At 53.1% G+C, this 24,015-nt stretch overlaps 1 protein-coding gene across 2 annotated transcripts in view; it reads left to right on the top strand.

Annotated features, from left to right (window-relative positions):
- The window catches only part of PANK2 (pantothenate kinase 2), a 148,617-nt gene that overhangs the window by 86,444 nt on the left and 38,158 nt on the right, over positions 1-24,015 (top strand). For both annotated transcript variants that reach the window (XM_087394129.1, XM_087394128.1), the window contains exon 11: positions 20,717-20,928. In XM_087394129.1, coding sequence (XP_087250255.1) covers positions 20,717-20,928 — 212 coding nt within the window. The remainder of the gene's footprint in view (positions 1-20,716; positions 20,929-24,015) is intronic.

Raw genomic sequence — 24,015 nt, 5'->3', positions numbered from 1 at the left:
AGTGAAGCCACCTGAAGCAGGCGATCTATCAAGACCATTATAGATAATGAGATCATGCATCCTGCCGAGGTCTAATAGGGCCTGCCCATAAGATGTGAGCGGTCCTCGTCTGTCAGCCAAAACCCGTAGCATACCTGCCGCCTCAAGGTCAATGTCTGGAATAGAGTGGAATCATCTTTGAAGTCGAGGAGTGGTGCCTGACGAGCGCTTGTCCTCGGGTTGAAGTCCCTAGCTAGGAGGACTTCCCCGTGGCTAGAGAAGTCAACAATGGACTAGCAAATGGTGATGTCTCATCCTCCCCTCGAATATCTTTGGCAAAGCGGGAGGTCTTGGGGGGAAGTAGCAAACTACAATTCCACTGAGATGGCCCCCACAAGTGTGGATGTGTAAAGGACTACTACTCCTGACCCTTGAACCCCTCTTGTATCCCTGTCTCGTCTTTCAAGGCAGACTCCCATGTATACCCGGTGACTACTGGTAGTGGGCGCTTTGGGCTCTGATGTGTCTCTGTGTAAAAGACTATGTCGTTACCTGTATAGGATTTTGAGAAGTTCCCTGGTTCTGACCATGAGGTACCATTACAGTTCCAGATGGTTACATGATAGAGTCTCGGATGTCTGGGTCTCATAGACCCCACCTCCCTGTGCGGGAGGAGAGGTGGGTGTCTGACGGGGGCCTGTAAGGAGTCGTCTGTCTCGTACTACAACCCACTTCCCCTCCTTGCGGGCTTGATCCTGCTGCTGCAACAGAAAACGCCTCTCCTCAACCTGTAGTGGAGTGAGGTCCTCATCCATGGAGATCACTGGTTGGTCCTGTAAGGCTAACCTGTGACATAAAGCCGAAAGTCGTGCCTGGACGTCATGGAACCGTATGATAAGGGGCTACTCTCGGTTGGGGTCCCTCCCAACCCGCCATGCTCTCTCAATCCTGTGCTCAGTCGCCCCTAGGGTTGTGGTCACGAAGGCCTGCGCATCTACCATCGTTGTAGCTCCCATGTACTCTGATGTTGAGAGCCTTGCTGGCTCTCTGCTGCTGCTCCAGGAGGGTAGCTGCATGTTCCCGTTTGGCTACGTCGACCCATCTGGACGTCTCCTCGATGGCAGATTGCATGCTCGCAATCTGTGCCTCCACAACTGGGGTGCTCCCTGGGACTGTACGTATAGCAGTGACCTTCTGTCGGAGCTGTGAGATCTCTTGTCTGAGCCCCTGAATAAGGTCAGCCTGGTCTCGGATAGCCTGAGATCGCTCCTGTATGAGATGTGCCTACTCCTGGGTGAAGCGTGTCTCCTCCTGTGCAAAGCGTGATAGCTCCCTCTCGCGCTCTCGGATGCTATGGATCTCCGTCAACAAGTACTTCCAAGCCTTTGATGGGTCAGCTCATCCGTGCTCCAACGGAAATTGAAAGGACTGTGCCTTGGAAGTGTGAGGATCAGATTGGAGGCTAGGTGATGATTGGGTGAGATGGGTGCGGTATGGAGACGATAGTGGTCTGGAGGAGACGATCCCGACAGGGTATGGGAGTGTGTGCTGACTGAGAGGCAGAGGGGAGAAGAAGGTCGAGTAGTGCGAAACAGTGTATGACCCCTCCAAAGTAGGTGTCATAATCGGAGAGAGAACTGTAGCGGGAGAGGAAGGGAAAGATGGGAGAGATGGTGTCGGTGGCAACCCCTCTATCCTAGGGGAGGGTGGAGCAATCGATGTCATGGGTAGGGGTATATCAGAGCCGGTAGCTATAACTATAGAGGTTGTGGACAGAAGTGGAGCTGAAACTGGAACTAGAGCTGATGCTAAAGCTGAAGCTGAGACTGGCGCTGAGGTTGAGGATGAGGACGTAGCTGAGATTGAACTTGAAACCAAAACTGATGCTGAAGCTGCGACTGAAGCTGAGGCTGAGGTGGGTCTTGCCTTTGCTTTGCTGTCCACTGCGATTGTAGCGTGTGTTCACATCTTCGAGTTTCAGTTGTGTTTGCTTCTTGGCTTTGTTATCATCTTTCTTGGTGGCTTTATCCGCATCCTTGCCACCTTTCCCCATTTCGTAGGCAGACCCGCGTTCGGTGTAGGACTTAGTCTTTTTGCAAGAGCGGGAGCATGTACCGCCCCCTCATGACGAGAGAACCCCCAGGGGGTTGAAACGAGGTTGTAAGTCGGGGTGGGGGAGGGGCTGTAGGGGAGGGTGGGATGTAGACGGGGAGGGCTTGGGGGGGGGGGGGGGGGGTCAAAGGGGAGGAGGCAGCGGGCGGAGGAGGGAGCTACATGGAAGAGGCACCACGGGGCTGCAGAGTGGAGCAGGACGGAGCAACGAGGGAGAGGAGAGCAATGAACAGTAAAGGCGGAGCAGCGAGAGAGAGAGAGAGAGAGAGAGAGAGAGAGAAGGAAAAAATTTTTATTAGAGTCTTTGGAAGACCGATGGGTCTATGAGATTGAAAGAAAACTTGATACAAATCACAGTAAGGGTGGAGCTACTAAACGAGCATCATCATCTGTGTTGAATCCTAAGTCTGATCATACATAATCAAATACATCTGAGTGTGACAATGAAAAGAAAAAAGATTGGAGCGGGATGGAATCCTCCGTATGTCATGTCGACCTGGCTGGTGCATAGCCGGTGATGGGACGCTGGCGTCCGTCAAGGGGTGCTATGCGTCTCGGTCTCTTGGACGAGGCTCGACGCAAGACCAGAGCCACCATGACTCCCGTGGGACGTATCCTGGGTCTAAACAATGATGGGAGGTCCCCCAGAGTGGCCTGTGTGTCCCCTCGAAGTCTCGTGTGTCGTGCTGCAGTCGTCGAGTCGGGGTCTCTGTCACGCATGCGGCTAGAAACTTTTTTTTTGCCGAAAAAACAGTGCTAATTATATTACTTCGAGAACAAGATACAAGAGGTCAGCTTATAGCTGACGGGCTGCGTTCACAAACCGGACGCAGCCCAAAAGGTAGCATAATAGATCATACTCTCACGGAGGGATATGCTGAGTGTGAATGAACAGCCATCGGGGTGGTGAGTAGTGCCACCGAAGGCCCTGCGTAGTCTGCTCGAAGAAGAGGCACTGTGTGGCCCAAGCCTGGAGGAAGCGTCTCCGCTTCTCCTGACCGGCCCGGGAGTCTCCCTGAATCTGGTCCCACTGGCCTCTGAGGGTATGAATAATCTCACTCCAAATCTCCGCCATGATCTGGGCAGTCGATAAGGAGGTGCCACCGAGGATCTGCGCGCAGCGCGAGGTCCAGATGTGCCATCCTGTAATGCTGCTGATAATCTCCCAGACTGGCTGCCTCTCCCGAACTCCTGTATCAGCCTCTGCTAGGTGCTGTGGGATACCCTCGAGCGGCCCCCACGTCCCCTGTGTGATAAGGAAAGTGGGGTCCTGCTGGCATGCCTCGAACAAGTGATGAAGACCAGGTGCGGTGCTGCACCAACAGAACGCGCCCCAAGTGATCACTCCTAGCTCTGGTGCTGCACGAGCAAGAAGCCCGAAAGTCCACCTCCACACTTCCTGGGCGCGCGTGCAGCTCCACAGGCAGTGTTTTGGTGACTCCTCATCCGCATGGCAAATCTGACAGCAACCGTCCTTGCCTATCTGCCTCAACCAGCTCCCCACTGGAAGACCTTTGTGGGTAAGAAGCCACAGGAAGTATGAGATCTTCCGCGGCCGCCAGCTCTCCCACAAGGCCTTCCAGAATGCCTGCAAAAAGAACCTGGAAATACCCTGTGCGTACCAGCTAGGACGCTGGGTGGGGGGCGGCTCTGCATCCTCCCGAGAACTCGCCTGCCCAGAGTCGTGCTGTAAGCGAAGAAGGAAGTCGGCCCCTGTCCTGTCACAATCTCTGGCCACCACCACTCTCCTGGGTCCCACTCAAGTTCTGACAAGGCCCGCCCCTCCCAGAGCCAAAGACGCCAAAGCTGCAGCTGGTCCTGCTCGATACTAGGGTCGGTATGCCAGACCTTCCCCAGAAGGCCTACGACCCTAACCCTCTGCCACGGGAGTAGGGGGTCGATGAGCGCATCCTCTCTCCTGAGTCGTCCATCCCCTGAAACCGCGAAGAAGGCGATAGAGGAGTCATCCAAACGTCCTGCGACCACCAGTGGGATGCCACGGGGGGTGAACTGTCCCAGCCAGTGGGTGTCTCCAGGCATGAGGACCTGAGGCTCAGGTGGAGCCAACCAAGCGGCTGGGATCGCACCGTCGATCTCCGTGCGTCTCGCCTGGACTCCGCGTGCACCTCCAGCTGCGTCTGCAAGATCGGCCATCTCCAGATGTCTGTACGTATCCCTCCAAACTCGAAGGGACCGGGCTGGCCCCCTCATCCAGCCGTCCCACCTGATATGTGATCTCTCCCCCAACTGAAGGCCCTCGGCGTCTCTGACCTGCCCATTCCAGACGAGCGGCTGGTGATCGATCTCCTCCTGACAGCTGGGCTGGGACTGAATGAGACTGAGACGGAGCCGCCTCCAAACCATGAGGAGGCTATGAACGAGTGGGGAGCGGGGCTGAGTGAGCGGGGCGGAAGTGAAGATCCACCTGAAGGACGGTAGCCACTCTCCACCTCGGCGCGGGACACAAGAGCCGACTCCCTGCTGAAGTAACATCTTCCACGTCTGCCCCCCTGGGGTCAAACCGCGGATGATAAGCTTGCCTAACAAGGCCTGACTCTGAAGCTCTGGATCAATGACCCCCAGACCACCCTCAGCCTGCGGAAGAATGACTGTCTGCCAAGCAACCCTGGCTCTGGTATCTCTATGCCCATCCTCCCCAGACCAAAGAAAGTTCCGAACCAACCTCCTGAGCTGTGCCACGCTGGATCTCGAGAAGCACCAACAGGAAGCCACATACCAAGCCGTGGCTAGAAGGACCTGGTTAACTACCAAAGCACGACCTGCAAGGGAAAGCTTAGCAGTGCTCCAGAAAGCCACGGATGGAATCTAGCACCGGGAGAAACTGCTGAGCTGGCGTAATGTCTAGGCCAACCTGGAAGCCAAGGTATCTAGCTGTCTGTCCACGTGGAATCCATCTGAAGCCCAGAAATCGCCCCCACTGAGAACACGCCCCCGGGTCTGTGAGAAAACCAACTGATTTGTTCCAGTTGATTTTCGCACCAGCGGCCGAGCAGAAAACCTCCAGGGCCATCCGCACCCTCTCTAGCATCCTCTCATCGTCCTGGACATAAAGGGCTGTATCATCTGCGTACTCTGAGTCCAGAAGCTCCGTGTCCTCCCGGAGTGGAAGGCGAACACCCCTGAGCCCTGTGGACCTCGCCCGAAGGTAGTAAGTCATGGCCTCGGCGAAGAAGAGAAACAGATAAGGAGCCAGGGGACAGCCCTGACGTACTGATCTCTCCAAGCTGAATCGCTCACCCATCCTGCCTCCAATGATGACTCTGCTGGACGCTGTCCTGTACAAAGCTGAGATACCCTGAATCCAGCCTGCCGGGAAACCTAGCCGCTCCAGAGTCCCCTCCAAAAAGGACCAATCCACGCGATCGTAGGCCTTCTCGAAGTCGAGAAGTAAAATGGCAAGGTGTGATCCGCTGTACTGAGCCCACTCCGCCGCCTCTGAAAAGGTGAAGACATTATCCAGGATACTGCGATCCTGGACAAAGCCTGTCTGAGTGTCATGGACGAGGTCTGGAAGTAGAGGTCGAACTCTGGCACTGATCATCTTGGCGAGGATTTTGTAGGCAGTGGTAAGGAGAGTGATCGGACGCCACTGGCGGATCTCCTGTCTATCTCCTCCCTTCGGGATGAGGCAAATCAGTCCCGAGGAAAGGCTCTCTGGCATCTGACCGCTGCTGAAAATCCCCTGCAGAGCTGCAAGGAGGGGCTGATGGATCTGGTCCCAGAAGGAGGTGAAGAAAGCTCGGGATAGCCCATCCTCACCTGGGCATTTCTGCCCATCAATGGCCATCAAGGCCTCCAACATCTCGTCCGAGGTGAACGGCGCCAACAACGTCGCCTGCATGCTAGGCTGGACAAGGGATGGAATGTGCCTCCACACCTCCTCACGGTCACGACTAGCACGAGGGGCAAGTGGCTCCTGCTGGAAGAGGGTCCTGTAGAAGTCAGTGGCCAACCCCAGGACCTCCCCCGGGTCCGTAACAATGTGACCATCCGCTGTCCTGAGACTCCGTAGCTGATCCCCTGCAGCTCTCTGGCCGTGTGTCCTGAAGAACTCCCTGCACATCCGGTCACCCTTCCGGGCCCAGAAGGAGAGAGAGGCGTGATAGGAGAACTCGGAGCGACGCTGGAGGGTCTCCTCCAAGAGGGCTCTGGCTCGAAGGGCCTGGATCCGAAGCTCCTCCGAGCCCGGGGAAGACTGCTGAAGTCGCTGAATGGAGGCGAGGTCCCTCCGAAGAGCTCTCTCTCTGCCCCACCAATCCTGTCGAACCTGTAGGGCTGCGAGCTGGCAGATCTGGCTGGACTCCTGCAGAGCCTGCGCGACCGAGTCTACCAGATCCACGCCCTCCCCCCAGTCTCTGTCCCAAAGACTGCAAATGCTGCTACGGACGTCCACCCTCGAGAAGATGGAATCGGGAATCCTGCATGATCGGGGGGGGAGAGTCTGGGCTGCCGAATCTAATGAGAGGAGCACAGGCGCATGGTCGGAGAGTGTCGTCCCTGGAACAATGCCCGCCTGGCCACCTCTGCTGATGGCCCAATCACTGACATAAAACCTATCAAGCCGCTCCAGGAGTCTACCTCCTTCCCTGCGGAAGCCCCAAGAGAAGTCCAGGCTCCCGTGCCAACGCCGGAAGGACGGGTCTCTCCAACTGTCCCTCCCTCCTGTCGCGAAGATGAAAGAGTCCCAAGCTGACTGCTCTGCCTGAGCCATACCTGTGAACTCCGGATCTCTACCCTGCTGGTCCTCCAAGGTCTCCAGGTTGTTGAAGTCTCCTCCAACAATCCAGGAATCCATGTCTGGAAGAATCCCTGTAAGTGTCCTCCAGAAGGTGGCTCTGCAACGGAGGTCTGTGGGAGCATAAATGTTGAGGATTCCTATCGTGGATCCCTCCAAATTCAGGCCTACCCAAAGGGCTCGGCCTGGGATCAACGTGCCGTGACCGAAAACTATCTGAGCTAACTGCTCGCACACGGAGGTACAGACCCCCCCGCTCCTCCCCTGTGCGCCGATCGAAGGTACCCAATAAGTGTAGGAGCGTCCAGGGAGAACCTTCCCGCAGCTGCGGGCATGAGCCGCAGAAAGCTTGTGCTCCTGGAGCAGCAGTACATCCAATCGACCAATCACTGCAGGCTGAAGTTCCTGACGCAAAATGAGCTTCCTGGGACCACGGGTGCTCGAAGAGTGAAACCCGTTCACATTCCAGGATACGAGGTGTAGGCTCATGGAGAGGGATGGGGGGCTGCGAACAGCTGTCTGCTCGCAGTCGAAGTCGAAGAAGAATCAGACATATCGGAGTGGAGGCGCTGCCGCTTGTGAGAAGGTTTGGAGGGGGAGACGGGGTCGTCCTGCCCGTTCTTCAACACCTTCAGCAATGGCGAGAGGCCTCTAGTGCCATGAGCAAATGCTTTCTCGAGCCAGCTCGAGATCTCTGAAGTGGTCATCCCGTAGAAGGTTCGGAGTTTCTGTTGGGACCAAGCTCTGACATCCTGGGGAAGAGGCCATGCCAGGGGGGGTCTGAGGATCACGATCAATCGGAAACGTTTGGCAGCGCAACGCCACCGCAAGCGCACATCGCCCTCGGACCACTGAGTCTCGAGGAGCTGCCCACCGGACGGGCCTATCCAGGAGCAAATCTGGGCGTGTGTCTGCTCTCTGAGAGCCTCCCACACCGAGTCGTCTGTCCAGGTCTCGGTGCCATCGCTGAGGAACGTGAAGGCGAAGCTAGGGCCATCCCTGGGAGCCAAGGCAGCAATCTTCCCATCCGCCCCTTTGCGGAGCATGAAGATACTAATGTCGAGACAAGCCGGGAAGGTCCCAAGGTCGGCCACATCCAGGTAGTCCCAGGGGCCAGATCTGTAAAAGTCTCGAGGGAGCTCTCTCTCCTGGAGCTGAGACCCAGCTGAGTCTGCCACTGAGGGGCTAGCGGGAAGGGAAACCTGCTCCACTGGTAGTACAGACTCCGGGTGTCCTACAAGCGGGGGGGGAGGGGGAGGAGGCTGCGGGATAGGCGACTCGGGCTCCACGGAGGCGACTGGCGGAGAAGGTGGAACGGAGGCTGCACTCGGCTGGGAAGGCGACGGTGCAGCTAACTCTGTAGGAGGGGCGAGGGGAGCAGGGGGGGGAGGGGGATGGGGATGCATCTGGAACTGGGGCTGAGGGGGAGGGGGAGGGGGAGGGGACTGAGGGAAAGGAGGCGGGGGCTGAAACTGCGGGGCGGGCGAAGGGGGGGGAAACTGGGGAGAAGGCGGGGGGGTGGGAGAGAGGAGGATCTGAGGCTGTGGAGGGCGGGCTGCCGTCGAAGAAGAAGCTCTCCCAGGTCCCTGGGGCATCTGCCTGTCAGGTCTCTGGAGTGCTGCTGCAGGAAGGGTGACCTCTGCCTCCTTGCCTTTATCCGAGATCTTCTTATTCTTTCCTCTTTTCCTTCGAACCTCGGTCCAACCGCCCACTACCTCTGGCCCAGGCTCCGACTGCCTCGGCTCCTCCTGACGTGGCTGTTCGGGGGGGGGAGGTGGGGGCGGAGGGGGCGAGGGCGGGGAGGGTCGAGACGAGCTGGCAAAGCGTGGACAAGCAGCCGCCAAGTGCCCAAAGCCATGGCACCGCAGGCACTGACCTGGCTGTCCGGTGACTATCATGCTCTGGGTGATACTGCCGGCACCTGTCACGATCTCGATCAATGCAGGGAGAGTCGCAGGGTCCGCCACAGCCACACGGACTCGGGGAGCTCCTGCCGTGGTCACCGCGTCGGCAAAGGTGTCGTGCATAACCCAGCCAAAATGGGAGCCCAAGTCCCTGACAATTGGCCGCAGCTCAGTAGCAAGCCCTGGAAAAACTAGTGTCACTGGGTGGCGAGGTATATGGAACCGAGTATCGAAATCCGCTGCGCTGAAACCATGGTACCACGGGACTATCATGATGATCTTCCCATCCACCGATGTGGGGGAACCGGCAATCAGATTGCTCGCAGCTTTCTCACTGGAGAGTTTGAGCCAGAAGATGCCCCTTCCCATAAGGGCCACCTCCTCAATGTGGCCATCCTCTAGCAAGAGAGTGGACTGGAGCCAGTCCCTGATGGTAGACCTGGAGGGGGAGTGTCCAATGACTCTACCGTAAACAGAGGTACGAGCAAAGTCACTGGCTACCGCCTGAACACGGGATGATTGTTGCTCTGTCAGGATAACGCGGTAGGCATCTGGAGAGGGAGGGTCCGACTGGGCCTCCGGATCCGGGCTGGGGGCCGCCATACCGCCAAGACTAACTGCAAGCTTCCGATGAAGAAAAACAGGCTGCCACCCAAGAAGGGGATGAAGCGGCGGTGGAGCCTGGGGGTGAGGCGGGCGAGGCGAAATGAAGGGTCGGAGGGGTCGAAGCTGAGGGCGGGGCGAAGGCTGCGGGGTGCGGGGAGTACGGAAGGGGGCGAGAGGGCGGGGGGGGGGTGAAGTTGGAATGGCGGGGTGGAGGGGTGAAGCGGGGGGGCGAGGGGAGCGGAATGAGGCGGAGGCGGGTGAAGCGAGGGGGTGAAGGAGCAGCGAGGGGGCGGGTTGGAGCGGGGTGGATGGCGAGGGAGCAGCGAGGGGCGGAATGGCGGAGGCGGGGCGAGGGCGAGGCGGGCTGGAGAGAGAGAGAGAGAGAGAGAGAGAGAGAGAGAGAGAGAGAGAAAACGAGGCGAGGCGACGCGGGATGGAGCGGAGGGGGCGGTTAGAGCGGCGGCGAGGGGAGGGTTAGAGCGGGGGCGAGGGGCGGGTTGGAGCGAGGGGGCGGGATGGAGCGGAGGTAAGGGGGCGGGATGGAGCGAGGGGGCGGATTGGAGCGAGGGGGCGAGGGACGAGGGGCGGGTTGGAGCGAGGGGGCGGGTTGGAGCGAGGGGGCGAGGGGCGGGTTGGAGCGAGGGGGCGGGATGGAGCGGAGGCAAGGGGGCGGGATGGAGCGAGGGGTGGGATGGAGCGAGGGGCGGCTGGAGCGGAGGTGAGGCGAGGGGTAGCGGGAGGGGTGGAGGTGGTCGCGGCGAGGGGGGGGGGGGGAGCGAGGGGGGAGGTAGGGGCTAACGGCGAGGGGGGGAGGGGAAGCTCGCAGGAGCGGAATCGCTTCTCCCAAGTACTAGATGTATTTCCACATGCGGCTAGAAACTGGACGATCAATGTCACTCGATGGGAAGAACTTTGTGATCTTGCTCTGAGAGGTGTCTGATGATGTGGCCAAGCCCCATCGCCTGACTAAGTACTCTCTATGTCGGACCCCCTCGTGAATGAAGGTTGCGAGGCATCTCTCATCTGGGTAGGCGAGGAATCTGGAAAGGAGCCCGGAGCCGTCTTTGAAGCGACAGTGGTAGCGACCTCGGATCTGGTAGTACACTGGGCACCTGAAGATAAAATGCTTCTTCGACTCAACCTCCTGACAGTCGCACAATATGCATATGCGTCGCTCCCTGGGGATCCCCTCTGCTCTGTCGCTCTCTATGGGGAGACGGTGTGATGATACCCGAAATTGTCTGATGGAGATCCGTAGTGAGTGAGGCATATGAAGCTCAATGTACCCCGGTGGTGTGATGAATCCCTCCTCCGAAATACGAAGACAGTAATCTTTATAGAAACTCAGCTTCATTGGAAGCTACCTCGGCTCCAACCAGGTCCTAAGGTGTGTAGCTGAAGATCCTCTCGAATGACCTGGTTGGTGTGTGGCCTGATCGGGATGGTGGGTGGGAGTACCGGAGGGGCATCTAAACTGTACTGAAAGGGAGCTATCCTATCGATGTGGAACCCTAGTCCATGCATACCAACATCGCTCGTCTCTTCGAAGCCCTCTGCTTCTGCTCTTGTATGGCAGCTGAAACGGTTGCCTTTGCGGGCTTCCATTTTGCCGCGCCCACCGACCTAGTCGTCCCTGCTATAGCCGACTGTATCATGGCTATCTATGCCTCCATCTCTGTGACTCCGGTCCCTCCAAGTGCTGCTCTCAGTGTCCCGAGCTCCTCTCGAAGCTGTGTGATGTCGTATTTGAGCCCCTGGATAAGGGTGCCCTGCTCGTGTATAATGCGGGCCTGCTCCTGGGTGTATCAGGCTTGTTCCTGAGTGTAATGTGTCAACTCTGCTTGACGGGCCGGATGCTGTGTATCTCAGCTAGTAGGGGGTCCCAAGCATCTGGTGGGGGCCTAAGAATTCCTGGTCCAGGTGGGAACGGGATCTCGAGAGGGGTTGGAATGAAGGTGGGCTGCTGAGGTTGTACTGAGGGTGGGGACAGCGTGATCTGGGGGGGGAGTGGTATGTAGGAGTAGCGAGGCCGGACGAGGTGGTGAAGGGTGGCTGACTGAGAGGTAAAGATGATACGAGGGAAAAGTATTGTGGAGCCCTGGCTGGTGGGGCTAGTGGTGAGGCTATTGGAGAGGAAACCTGTGATGATGATGCAGGAGAGGGGGAGGAGAGAGGTGGCGTAGATGATGAGGCGGGTGATGGTGGTGAAATAGTGGTGGTAACCATAGAGGTCAAGGATGTGGTGAGTGGCATGGGCTTCGGGTGGGCCCCTTTCTTTTGGGATGCGGTGCTGTCCGTTGTCAAACCACTCTGGTTGCTGCGTTTGTTGAAGTCCTCCAGACGGAGTTGCTTTTGTGTTTTCCCCTTGTCACCATTCCCCTTCGCCATCTCCTTGCGTATGTAAATTTGGACCGAAGGGTCTCCCGCCTAGTCCCTTGTCCTCATTCTCCTTTGCCATTCATTGTGGGGGAGGCAGGGCGGAGAGGTAGAGTGGAAAGAAAGAGAGAAAGAAATTTTATTAGAGTCTTCAGAAGACCGATGGGTCTATGAGGCTGAAAGAAAACCTGATACAAATCACAGTAAGGGTGGAGCTAGTGAGACGAGCATCATCACCCGTGCTGAATCCTAAGTTTGATCATACATAATTACATACATCTGGATGTAACAATGAAAAGAAAAGCCCTGGAGCGGAGTGGAATCCTCCGTATGTCATGTCGCCTTGGTTGGTGCATAGCCGGTGATGGAACGCTGGTGCTCGTTAAGGGGTGCCGTGCGTCTCGGTCTCCTGGACGAGGCTCGACGCAAGATCAGAACCACCGTGACTCCCATGGGATGTATCCCGGGTCTAAACAATGATGGGAGGTCCCCCAGAGTGATCTGTGTGTCCCCTTGATGTGTCGTGTGTCGTGCTGCGGTCGTCGGGTCGGGGTCTCTGTCACGTCTGCGGCTAGAGACTGGACGATCAATGTCACTCGATGGGAAGAAGTTTGTGATCCTGCTCTGAGAGGTGTCTGATGATGTGGCTAAGCCTCGTCGGCTGAGTAAGTACTCTCTGTGTCGGACCCCCTCGTGAATGAAGGCCGCGAGGCATCTCTGATCTGGGTAGGTGAGATATTTGGAAAGGAGCCCGGAGTTGTCTTTGAAGAGGCAGGGCGGAGAGGCGAGGGGCAGGGTAGAGAGGTGGAGGGACAGGGCGGAGCGCAGAGGCTACGGGAGAGGCCTACGGGAGGGAGCGGAGAGGCTACGGGAGGGGGCGGAGAGGCTAGCGGGGGAGAGGGTGGCGGGGAGGCTTGCGGAGAGGCTACGGGAGGGGGCAGAGAGGCCAGTGGGTGGGGGTGGAGGAGAGGCTACGAGAGAGTTGACGGGCTGAGCAGCTGAGCGAGGGGAAGGCTGAGCGAGCAGGGCGGTTGAGCGAGGGGGAGGTTGAGCTGAGCAAGCAGGAGGCTGAGAGGGGCGGGAGGTTGAGAGAGGGGCGGGAGGCTTTGAGAGGGGCGGGGAGGTTGAGAGGGGGGCGGGGAGGCTGAGAGAGAGAGAGAGAGAGAGAGAGAGAGAGAGAGAGAGAGAGATTTTATTAGAGTCTTTGGAAGACCGATGGGTGTATGAGACTAAAAGAAAACTTGATACAAATCACAATAAGGGTGGAGCTACTTAAAGGAGCATCATCACCCGTGCTGAATCCTAAGTCTGATCATACATAATCAAATACATCTGGATGTAACAATGAAAAGAAAAGGATTGGAGCGGAGCAAAATCCTCCGTATGTCAAATGATGGGACGCTGGCGTCTGTCAAGGGGTACTGTGCGTCTTGGTCTCTTGGACGAGGCTCGACGCAAGACCAGAGCCACCGTGACTTCCGTGGGACATATCCCGGGTCTAAACAATGATTGGAGGTCCCCTAGAGTGATCTGTGTGTCCCGTCGATGTCTTGTGTGTCGTGCTGCGGTCGTCGAGTTGGGATCTCTGTCACGTCTGCGGCTAGAGACTGGACAATCAATGACACTCCATGGGAAGAACTCTGCGATCCTACTCTGAGAGGTGTCTGATGATGTGGCCAAGCCCCGTCGCCTGAGTAAGTACTCTCTGTGTCGGACCCCCTCGTGAATGAAGGCCGCGAGGCATCTCTGACCTGGGTAGGCGAGGAATCTGCAAAGGAGCTTGGAGCCGTCTTTGGATCTCGTAGTACACTGGGCACCTGAAAATAAAATGCTCCTCTGACTCAATCTCTTGACAGTCACACAATATGCATATGCGTCGCTCCTTGGGGATCCCCTCTGCTTTGCCACTCTCTATGCGGAGACGGTGTGATGATACTCGAAACTGTCTGATGGAGATCCGTAGTGAGGCATATGAAGCTCAGTGTACCCCGGTGGTGTGATGAATCCCTCCTCCGAAATACGAAGACAGAAATCTCTATAGAAACTCAGCTTCACTGGAAGCTCCCTCGGCTCCAACCAAGTCCTAAAGGTGTGTAGCTGCAGGAGATTCTCTCGAATGACCTGGTTGGTGTGTGGCCGGATCGGGATGGTGGGTGGGAGTACCGGAGGGGCATCTAAACTGTACTGAAAAGGAGGTATCCTATCGATGTGAAACCCTAGTCTCACAAACCATCTGTGAGTCCGTGCATACCAGCATTGCTCGTCTCCCTCTGCTGCCAACCTCATGGAGGAATCGAGAGCCAACCATGGCAACCTCTGTCTCCCTGATGTGCAGTCCCCATATGATCTAACCCAGTGTAGATATGTGATGGTCTGAAAGGCTGCATCTAGTTGGAGTGGAGAAGCACCAAACTCGGCCTGAATGATGTGATGTGGTACAAACGCTTTCCCCCGGATCATCTGTGAGAGCATGAGGATCTGCAGGCGCTCCACCCGTGTCCACTCTATCTCTGACACGTTAGGCCCCCAACAACGGCTGCCATACATACTGGCTGGTCGGACGAAGGAGTCGAAGAGAAGAGCCTTGGTTCGAGGGTCCTGTAAGTGGGAGTGGAAGCATTGTCTCTCTAGCCGAGCCAGTGAGGCGTATCCCCTACTCAGTCTGGCCTGCATCGTTGGTCTCATCGTGAAGATTGGGCCGGAGAAGATGACCCCAAGTAAGTGTATGAGGATATGATCTCAACTGGTGACGCACCGAATGTGAACTGCTTCCGTTGCATGTTTGCTCGAGAGGTGTTAAAGATCATGACCTTGGTCTTGCCAAGGTTGACCTCCAAATCATGGGATAAACAAAAAGCCTGCAGTGCATCCAGGTGTCGTTGGAGCCCCTCGGGTGTGGATGACAAGAGTGCCACGTCATCTGCATAAAGAAGTAGTAGCCTCTACTTGGCATACTTGCTCTAATGGCACATGCACTACAGTATAGTCAGAGAGTCTACAAATGATCCCGGCAAGTGAGCAACCGGTCCCTCCGAACGCGGCGTATCCCATGAAAGTCTCAAGCTTATCGATGTAGACGCCAAACAAGGTTGGTGATAAGGGACAACCCTGTTTGACCCCTATGGTACTCAAGATCTCATCTGTTCAGCCTGCGCCTATCCGAACTCAGCTTGAGACTCTCTCATAAAGTGCCATGACTGCCCAGACGATCTGCTGATCAAATCCCAGTGTCTGTAGGCATGTGATGAGATGAGCTCGAGGTATTGTGTCAAAGGCTTTGCGGAAATCCACAAAGTAGCAATATACCCTCTCCTTCCGTGATCTGGCCTCCTCAATGACACTCTCGAGTGTGAGAATGTGATTCATAGTCCCATGGTCTCGCCTGAAACTTGCCTGACCCTCTACTTTGAGCCCTTTCATCTCTGCGAAGAGGCTGATTGACGCATCGAATACAGTTGCATAGATCTTGGACATCACATGTCCAATCATGATAGTCCTGTAGTTACTCGGGTCCATGGGATCCCCTGCCTTGTGGATGGGGGTGATGGTGTTGAGTGTCCAAGTGCGGGGGAAGCCAAGGCAAACAGCGTCATTGAATAGCTTTGCTACGATCGGGGCTAACGTGTCGATCCCATATGCGATAAACTCAGTGCATAGGCCCTCGTGATCCTTAGCTCGACCATTGTGCAGTTTCAATGTTGCGTCCTTGACTCCCCCTCTCGTGAACAACGTGCAAGTGGTGGGGCGAGGAGTGTGTATGAGATCTGGAGTGGGCTGGTGTGGAACATCATAAAGATGGTGTGCATACGTGTGCCAGACTCTTGTGTCGGTGAGGGGTGATGGAGACCTACCCTCAAGGAATCTCCGCCAAAAATTCTTAGATGTTGCTGTACAAGATATGCAGCAGCTCCTCCTCATTTCGACAAAGAAACGCAAACGCCTGCTTCTACCGACGTATGAGACGTTGGTACTTGCGTACCGTGTCTGGTGTGTTCAGGAGGTGACATCTGGTTTCAAGTCGCAGTTGCCGGCGATAAGCCTTGCACTCCGCATCGTACCAGTTGTTGTAGGGTACAGAACCAAGAGGTGGTGGTCTAGTGGACCGTGTGGTGTGGGGAAAGATTTGGAGGGCAGCCTCGTGGAGTGTGCGACTAATTAGGGCAGCACAGTCCTTTATGAGTGGTATGTGATCGATGTAGGTTAGGAGTCTGTTTAGGCGTCCAGAGTAGGCTGGTGAGAGGCTGTGATCAAAGTGTATGTCGTGGTAGGTGTCGTGCTTCCTATGTGGTGTGGCTAACCGTGGGGTGGCGATAGTGAAGAATAGGTATGTGTGATCAGCTCCCGGAGAGAGTGGTGCTACGGTGAAGTCGGTTATACATGAAGTGAAGGTAGGGGATCCCATGATGTAATCTACTACACTAGTGCCCCCCCCCTGCCCCCCCCCCCCCCCCCCACCCCCGTGTGGGAAGGAAGTAAAACCACCTGAGGAGGGCCATAGGTCAAGCCCATTCTAGATAATGAGATCATGCATCCTACCCAGATCAAGGAGCGCGTGTCCATATGGTGTAACAGGCCCGTGTCGGTCCGATGAGGTCCTGGTCATACCTGCTCTATCTAGGTCCATGTCTGGTAGCATGATAGAGTCGTCTCGGAAGTCCAGGAGTGGCGCCTGGCGCATGCTCGTCCTGGCGTTGAAGTCCCCAACAAGGAGAACTTCCCCGCGGGCTGAAAGGTTTGGGATATCCTGATGTAAGGGTGCATATGGCGACATCTCACCCTCCTCTTGTGCCACTCTGGCGAAGTGGGATGTGCCTGGTGGGAAGTAGCATATTTCTATGAAAAGGTCACGGGTGTCTCTGCTATAGCCGACTGTATCATGGGTATTTGTGCCTCCATCTTTGTGACTCCGGTCCGTCCAGGCGCTGCTCTTAGGGTCTCGAGCTCCTCTCGAAGTTGCGTGATGTCGTGTTTGAGACCCTAGATAAGGATGCCCTGCTCGTGTATAATGTGGGCCTGCTCTTGGGTGTATCGGGCCTGCTTTTGGATGTAATGTGTCAGCTCTGCCCGATGGGCTCGGATGATGTGTATCTCAGCCAATAGGGAGTCCCAAGCATTTGGTGGGGGCCTAAGATGTCCTGGTCCAGATGGGAACTAGATCTTGAGAGGGGTTGGAATGGGCTACTGAGGTTGTATTGAGGGTGGGGACAGCATGATCTGGGCGAGGGAGTGGTATGTAGGAGTAGCGAGGCCGGACGATGTGATGAAGGGTGGCTGACTGAGAGGTAGAGGTGATACGAGGGGAAAGTACTGTGGAGCCGTGGCCGGTGGGGCCAGTGGTGAGGCTACTGGAGAGGAGACATGTGATGATGATGCAGGAGGGGGAGGAGAGAGGTGGCGGATGATGGTGGTGAAATAGTGGTGGTAACCATAGAGGTCGAAGATGTGGTGAGCGGCATGGGCTTGGGGTGGGCCCCTTTCTTCTGGGCCGCAGTGCTATCCACTGTCAAACCGCTCCGATTGCTGCGTTTGTTGAAGTCCTCCAGACGGAGTTGCTTTTGTGTTTTCCCCTTGTCACCGTTCCCCTTCCCCATCTCCATGCGTATGCAAATATGGACCGAAGGGTCTTTCCAACTCTGAACAGAGAGGGGATGTCTCCAAGTGTAATTTGCGCGTCAACCCTCTGTTTGAGCTGTCGTGTCACTGGCTCTAGCTCGTCTCGTGGGTGTCCATATGATATGGCAGGAAGAACTCTGTGATAGAGCTTTGCAAGGGTGTGCTAAGGAAGAAGTCTGCTCCTGTCTCTGTGATCGAAGTATCCTCTCGTGGTGCCTGACTACCTTATAAATGAAGCCCGCCAAGCATCTGTGGTCTGGGTAGGAGAGGAATCGGGACAAAATCCCAAAACTATCTCTGAAGAGGTAGTAGAAACGCTCTCGGATCTCATAGTAAAGAGGGCACTTGAAGATGAAGTGCTCCATCTCGACCTCCTGCATGTCACATAATGTGCATATGCGCCTCTCCCTGGGTATGCCCTTTGCTCTGCCGCTCTCAATACGAAGTCTATGTGAAGAGACCCGGAACTGCCCAATAGAGATCCTCAATGGGTGGGATAGGTGGATCCGCGTATGTCCTGGTGGGTCGATGAAACCCTCCTTTGTGATGTGCAAGCAGTGATCTCTGTAGAAGCTGAGTTTCACTGGGAGCTCGCTTGGTTCCAACCAGGTCCGGAATGTGTGTAGCTGCAAGAGATCCTCACGGATTACCTGGTTGACCTCGTGTGACAGGAGGGGAGAAAACGGAGCATCCATACTGTATTGGAAGGGAGGGAGTATCCATGTGGAGGCCTAGTCGCTCAAACCATCTCTTAGTGCGTGCATATCAACATCTCTGGTCCCCTCTTGTTGAAAGCGCCATAGATGAGGACAAAGCTAGCCAAGGTAGTCTGCCGCGCCTAGAAGTGTGATCCCCGTACTCCCTGACTCGTTGCAGATACGTGATGACCTGAAATGCAGCATCTAGCTATAATGGGGATGATCCAATCTAGTGAGGAACAGACGGCTTACGGCGAATCATCCACGATAGCATGGGAACATGTAGTCACTCCACATGAGCCCACTCTGTATCCGACAAGTTTGGCTCCCAACAAGGGCTCCCATACATCCCCGTTGGGCGGACCAAGGAGTCGAAAAGCAGCCCCTTGGTTCATGGATCCTGAAAGTGTGAGCGGAAGCACTTCCTCTCTAGTCTGGCCAATGAAGTGTATCTTCTGCCCAAGCAGGCCTGCATCGCGAGTCTCATAGTAAAGAAGACAACCCCAAGATACGTGTATGACGAAACTATCTCAACAGGTGACCCATCAAATGTGAACTGCTCCTGGTGAATGATGGCTCGAGATGTATTGAAGATCATAACCTTGGTTTTACCAAGGTTGGTCTACAAATCATAAGACTTAGAAAAAACTGTAGTGTGTCAAGGTGTCTCTGGAGCCCCTCTGCTGAGGAAGACAAAAGTGCCACGTCATCTGCATATAGCAATATCTGGATCAACATGCCAAAAAGAGAGCATCCATCCCCCTTGTCTGCATCATTGTCTCCTTGAGGAGAAGTATCCCAAGATAGTGTGGACCCCTTGTGCTTCACACTCTCTTGACCTGATTATGGAGGATATTGGGAAGTTGTCTTGGGTGTCTGATGTGGTTGATAAAGCCATGGAATTAGTGACTCATATCACTTGTAAGCCACATGCACTGGCCCTATTTAGAAGGGAGTGCAAGTGGGAGCTTGGGAGACCATCGAAGACATGATTTGACTACACTTTCTTGGTTCTTAGTAGGTAAGATCAAGGATCATGATTCATTAATGATCTCAATTCATGATTCATTGAATTATTAATTGTTTGAATTTGTTTATCTTTCTATCTTGGAATGCTTTTCTTGACCAAGTACTCATGAAGGGCATGCCGCTTCATTCTCATAGGCTGGTTAAGACCAAAGAAAGCCTTCGTTGCACAAGGACCAGTTCACATTGGCTGTATTGGAATGACTCAAGATTTACCTGCTGGACAAAATATTGAGGGGATTGTCTTCGACAAGGACAGCCCATCAAAGTTCTTCCAATCTCTCAGTAGGAAGAGACAACAAGACACAATTGACAGAGTAGAGGGGGCGCTTTCCATCCAGATGGCCATAGAGCCCTTGTACTTTGTGCTTCGACTCTTTGATCACATTGCATTCAAGACTAGTGCAAAGCACTACTGGGCAGGGTTAAAGGTCCACCATTTGCAAAGATATATGTCTCAAAAAGTTCTACAACAAATATCTGAGGGAAGAGTGGACAGTTCTTTTGAGGTAATCTCTGCAAAGAATCTGTTGGGATTAACTTTTCTTCTGGTTTCCATAGAGAGTCATGATTGTCATATTTACCGTAGAAGATATCCTTGGAACGAGTCAAAAGCACTCATGAAATGCACAGAACAGCAGGTCCTTTTTGTTTCTAGGACTTGCCCTCAATCACAGTCTTGAATGAAGATATGTTATGTATTGGTAAAATCGCTTCTATAACCAGGCTTTCCCTTCCATCTTGTGCAATGAATACTGCTCTGTTCTTGATATTGATTTCTATAACAGGAGTAAAAGACTTTATTAGGGGTGCCTTGTATTGGATGGTCCAATCATGCATTACAAGTTCACAAGCAGTTGTAGCTTGATTTAGATGCTCATCCAGGAGAGACTAAAATGAAATCGTTTAGTCTTCACAAGCAGTTGTAGCTTGAACGAAGAGATTTTGGACTACTTTTTGATTAGCCTTCTCCTTTAGTGCTAGCCTTCGTCATGGCTGGAGTCTGCCCTTCACCTCCGGTGTGCCGACAGAAACTCAGTACGTAGACTTTGTATAAATGGATGCTCAAGTATGTGTGGGTGTGTGGTTTGTATTTGTGATAGCATATGCTTATACTATGGTCTACTCCCACTGTTGGGCGCTGATGACGACAGTGGGGATGTCATAGTAGCTAGTCGTTGCTATGCGTGATGGAGTTCATGGTTTTCAACCTTATGAGTGACTATCATGCGATTGAAACTGCACTATGTTGTGTTTTTAGAGGATGAGTATGGGCATGTTCCTGGATTCATCTAGATATATGCATTACAAGTTCATCTTGTGCATGAGTATATATGCACATGAACGAGGACACCATGCTTGGATCCTCACCAGCCCACAATTTCTGATTTTTTAGGGCAACTTACTTGGTATGTGGCTTCTTATTGCTTGGGGTATCAACAATGTCATAGACACAGACTAAGTCCGTGACACTTTAATATTTGAAATATGAGATGTCTTTTGAATGTTTGAGATGATTAGAACCAATTCAAAACCCTCAAGATGCAATAAAAGTCTGTTGTAAAACGTAGAAGGATCTTCTTTTTCCTCCTTTTAATAAATTGAGAACTTTTTTTCGCCATGCGTGTTGTTTTGAAATTTTGCAGATTACTTGGATGGAGAAGTTTGTTCAGAAAGGTGTTGAGATTACTGCACCTGTTCCCATGGCCATTCCTGGCACCACTGGTGTTGGTGGTTTTGAGCGTCCACTTGCACGCTCTGGTTCTCTACGATCTGATGCCAGTGCAGCCCTCAATATTGGTGTTCTTCATCTTGTGCCCTCATTGGAGCCATTTCCATTGCTTAAAGATCCAAAGGGGTAAACTATTTCCCCCTTTTTTTTATCTTCTTCATCAATGCTCTTCATTGGTGGTGGATTTGTTGGTCTATTATCGTCATGGGCGATCTTTGTGAACTCTTATTTTCACCACATATCTGTATTCAATGAAGCTCATTTTCTGAGTTCAAGGACGCTAATGTTTCAATGTCTCTTTAATGAGCTTCCATGAAGGAGGGGGGCTAAGTAATTTCATTGTGAGCCTCTGGCAGTTGAACACTTTCAAGGTTAAGTGCTATAAGCAATATTATAAACTTTGAATAAGATGAAATATGAAATTGCCTGTTTGTGTGTGGGTGTGTGTTTTTTTTTTTTTTGGGGGGGGGGGGTGTCGCCCTTAACATCAACTCCGATGTTGGTGATGGACTTCATTGCATTAATTCTATAATCTATTGAAATAGCTGTATCGTTGAAAGGCTGCTCCAGAAAAGGAATATCTGTGCAATAGACCTGGAGTTCTGTAAGTTTGGGTTTGTCCCAAAATAAAGGATATTTGATCACATTCTGGAACGAGATGAGAATCATAAAATTTGAATTTAACCTTCCAATATTTGGATTTAGCATTTTGAACTCATGAAAATTTCCCCTTCTCCTTCATCCAAAGCTAAGTCATGACTCATGGCTTTAGGGATTGGAGTTTGCTTGTTTTATGTAAGTTCTTACGACTATGCTTGAAAGCTGAATTATGTTTTACTAAATTGGTTTCAAGCGTTGAACTTTCTTGCAAAACTCTTGAACATCCTCTATACGAGTAATTCCAAGGATTTCTGGCTGAAACTTCTAGAGCCCCATCTGGGATCTTGCGCTTTGGATGAACTACACTGACACTCTATATGATGTTCACAACCAGCCCTTGGAAGAGGGGTGAACCTGGGAGCCATCAAGTGCCTCTTTGCATACGGATCTCCAAAATATGCCAAGCGGAAATGCTCGCTATGATCTCCCAACAATTCTCCATCGACAGATGTGTAGCTGTGTAGGGAGAGAGTTAGACGAGCACATCTCAACGAAATAATGTTGGATTGACAAAGCCCAAGAGGAGCTATGCATACCATGAAGGACCTAAGGCCCTGCCAAAGAGAGCCAAGCCATTCGGCCCATGTGATGGGAGGGAATGAATCTGTACAAGAGCTTCGCAATCCTCAGTAGATTCCAAAAGGCAATGTTGACATGGACTCCTCAGCAGAGAGGCAAGATGCGCAGGAAGGGGAAGCCCAAACCTTGAACTCCATTGATTTACTGCAATTCCTCCATGAGTAGAAAGCCAAAAGGAAAGAGTGATTTTTCTTTTCCTGTGAGAATTTCAGAATCTTTTCCAAAAACGTTTCTGCAAATTTGCAGAACTCTGAAACTCTCCCAGTGAGACTCAAAACATCTAACACCAAGCTGAAATATCTAATACTGTAATGAAAGAATGGGAGACTCTTTTGAGCATCAATCCACTCCCATCCCTTGGGTCCCACTACAAGTACTTTCTGGGGACATCTCCGTAAAGCCAAATCCTCTAGGAGTCCAAAGGGATGTCCTCTCGGTAGGGGTCTAGATACCAGCCAAAAGCCAAAAACACTGCTCCACAATCTGATTCAAGACATCCATCTAGGAGGATACACCCAATCTTTGACCTGGATAACCTACTCCAAAGGAGGGGCCAAGACCTTATATGTATATCTAGGAGAGTGATGGGCTTCCACTAGGTAATCAAATTTATGCACCCCCAGTCGGTCTCGTAGTGCTCTCTCCTGCTCTTGTAGAGACTATCGTCGTCGTTGAAGAGCTTGTATCTGTAGCTCAGCACTACTACTCCGAATAGCATTTGCTATCCATTTGGCCTAACTGTCCCTGGTGGTGGATCATCCTCCTATTTCCATATCTTGCTATGGCCTATTGGATCTCCTCCTCTTGTAGCAGCACATTGGGAATCCGCACCCTCTTGTGAGGGACTCCTCCATGGCATTGCTTTGAGTGAAGCACAATCAGGGAGTGGTCATACATCACCATCTTTGCCACCAAGATGCCTATGGCTCCACCTCTGTGCATAGCCGAGCCCCCCCACATAAAATTTGTCTAGTCTCTTGAGTAGTCCGTGATCATGTCTCTAGTTGAAGAAGTAACGAAGGCTATCTGTACATCTTGTTACTGGCTAGATAAGATATTATCAAGTGCTCTATTTACAAGCTTAGCAATAGATACACACAAAGACACAGGTATTGACCTCTGAGAAGAACTCGCTAGCTACAGTTGCATCTGATCGGCTTTGGGATTGTCCTGCATTTCCACGTCGCAGTCGGAGACACTTATCTCAGTCATTTGACGCTCCTTACTATGTGGGCAGTCCTTCCACTGAAGAGGCTGAAGGCATCCTAAACATAGGTCTTCTCTCCTCACCTTTTGTTTCTGTATCGGGATCGAAGAGGATTTGGACCAGGCTAGACTGTGATTGGGGGTTACTTTTCTTTTCACTCCAATGGTGATACTTTGTTTTGAAGGGCCCCAGCTGTCTTTGTCTACTGGGTTGGCCATTGAGTTGTGGGACACTAGACTTTCTAACCCACCTCTTTTGAGACCCACGTGTGTTCGGGTATTTGTACTGAGCCTCTACTTGCATATTCGGCTTGCCTCTAGCATCCTTGCAGTTCAGGGCTATAGCGATTGCTTCATCCTGTTTGTTTGCACAAACTTCCATCTTAATCCTGTTCATTCAGTCCAAATACATAATCTTTTACCCACACCGACTGAGGAAGAGGTTTATATTTTTTGATGACTTTTTCCTAAATTTATAAGTGTACTCGGCTACTGATAAAGTCTTTTGATGAAGATACTTGTACTCAATGCTCATCCCAAGTTCAGGACGCTTCGTCAAGACGCTAGAATGGCTTTTGAATCCTTCCTAGGTGAAGGATGCTATTTCACCCCTTTGCTATTTTATCCACCATCTATCTGCTGCCTCAGTAAATGCGTTTGTGGCCTAGTAGATTTTCTTGATGTCATGCCTAATTCCACAAATGGCAAACACCTCATCCCATTTGTGAAACCAGCCCTCAATGACCTCATAGCTATGATTTGCCGTCG

The sequence above is a fragment of the Dipteris shenzhenensis genome, chromosome 23, assembly GCF_047967505.1.
Source record: "Dipteris shenzhenensis isolate YYH24624 ecotype China chromosome 23, Dip_SZ_1.0, whole genome shotgun sequence".
Taxonomy (NCBI): Eukaryota; Viridiplantae; Streptophyta; class Polypodiopsida; order Gleicheniales; family Dipteridaceae; genus Dipteris; species Dipteris shenzhenensis.
This window is presented reverse-complemented; position numbering and strand designations above follow the sequence as displayed.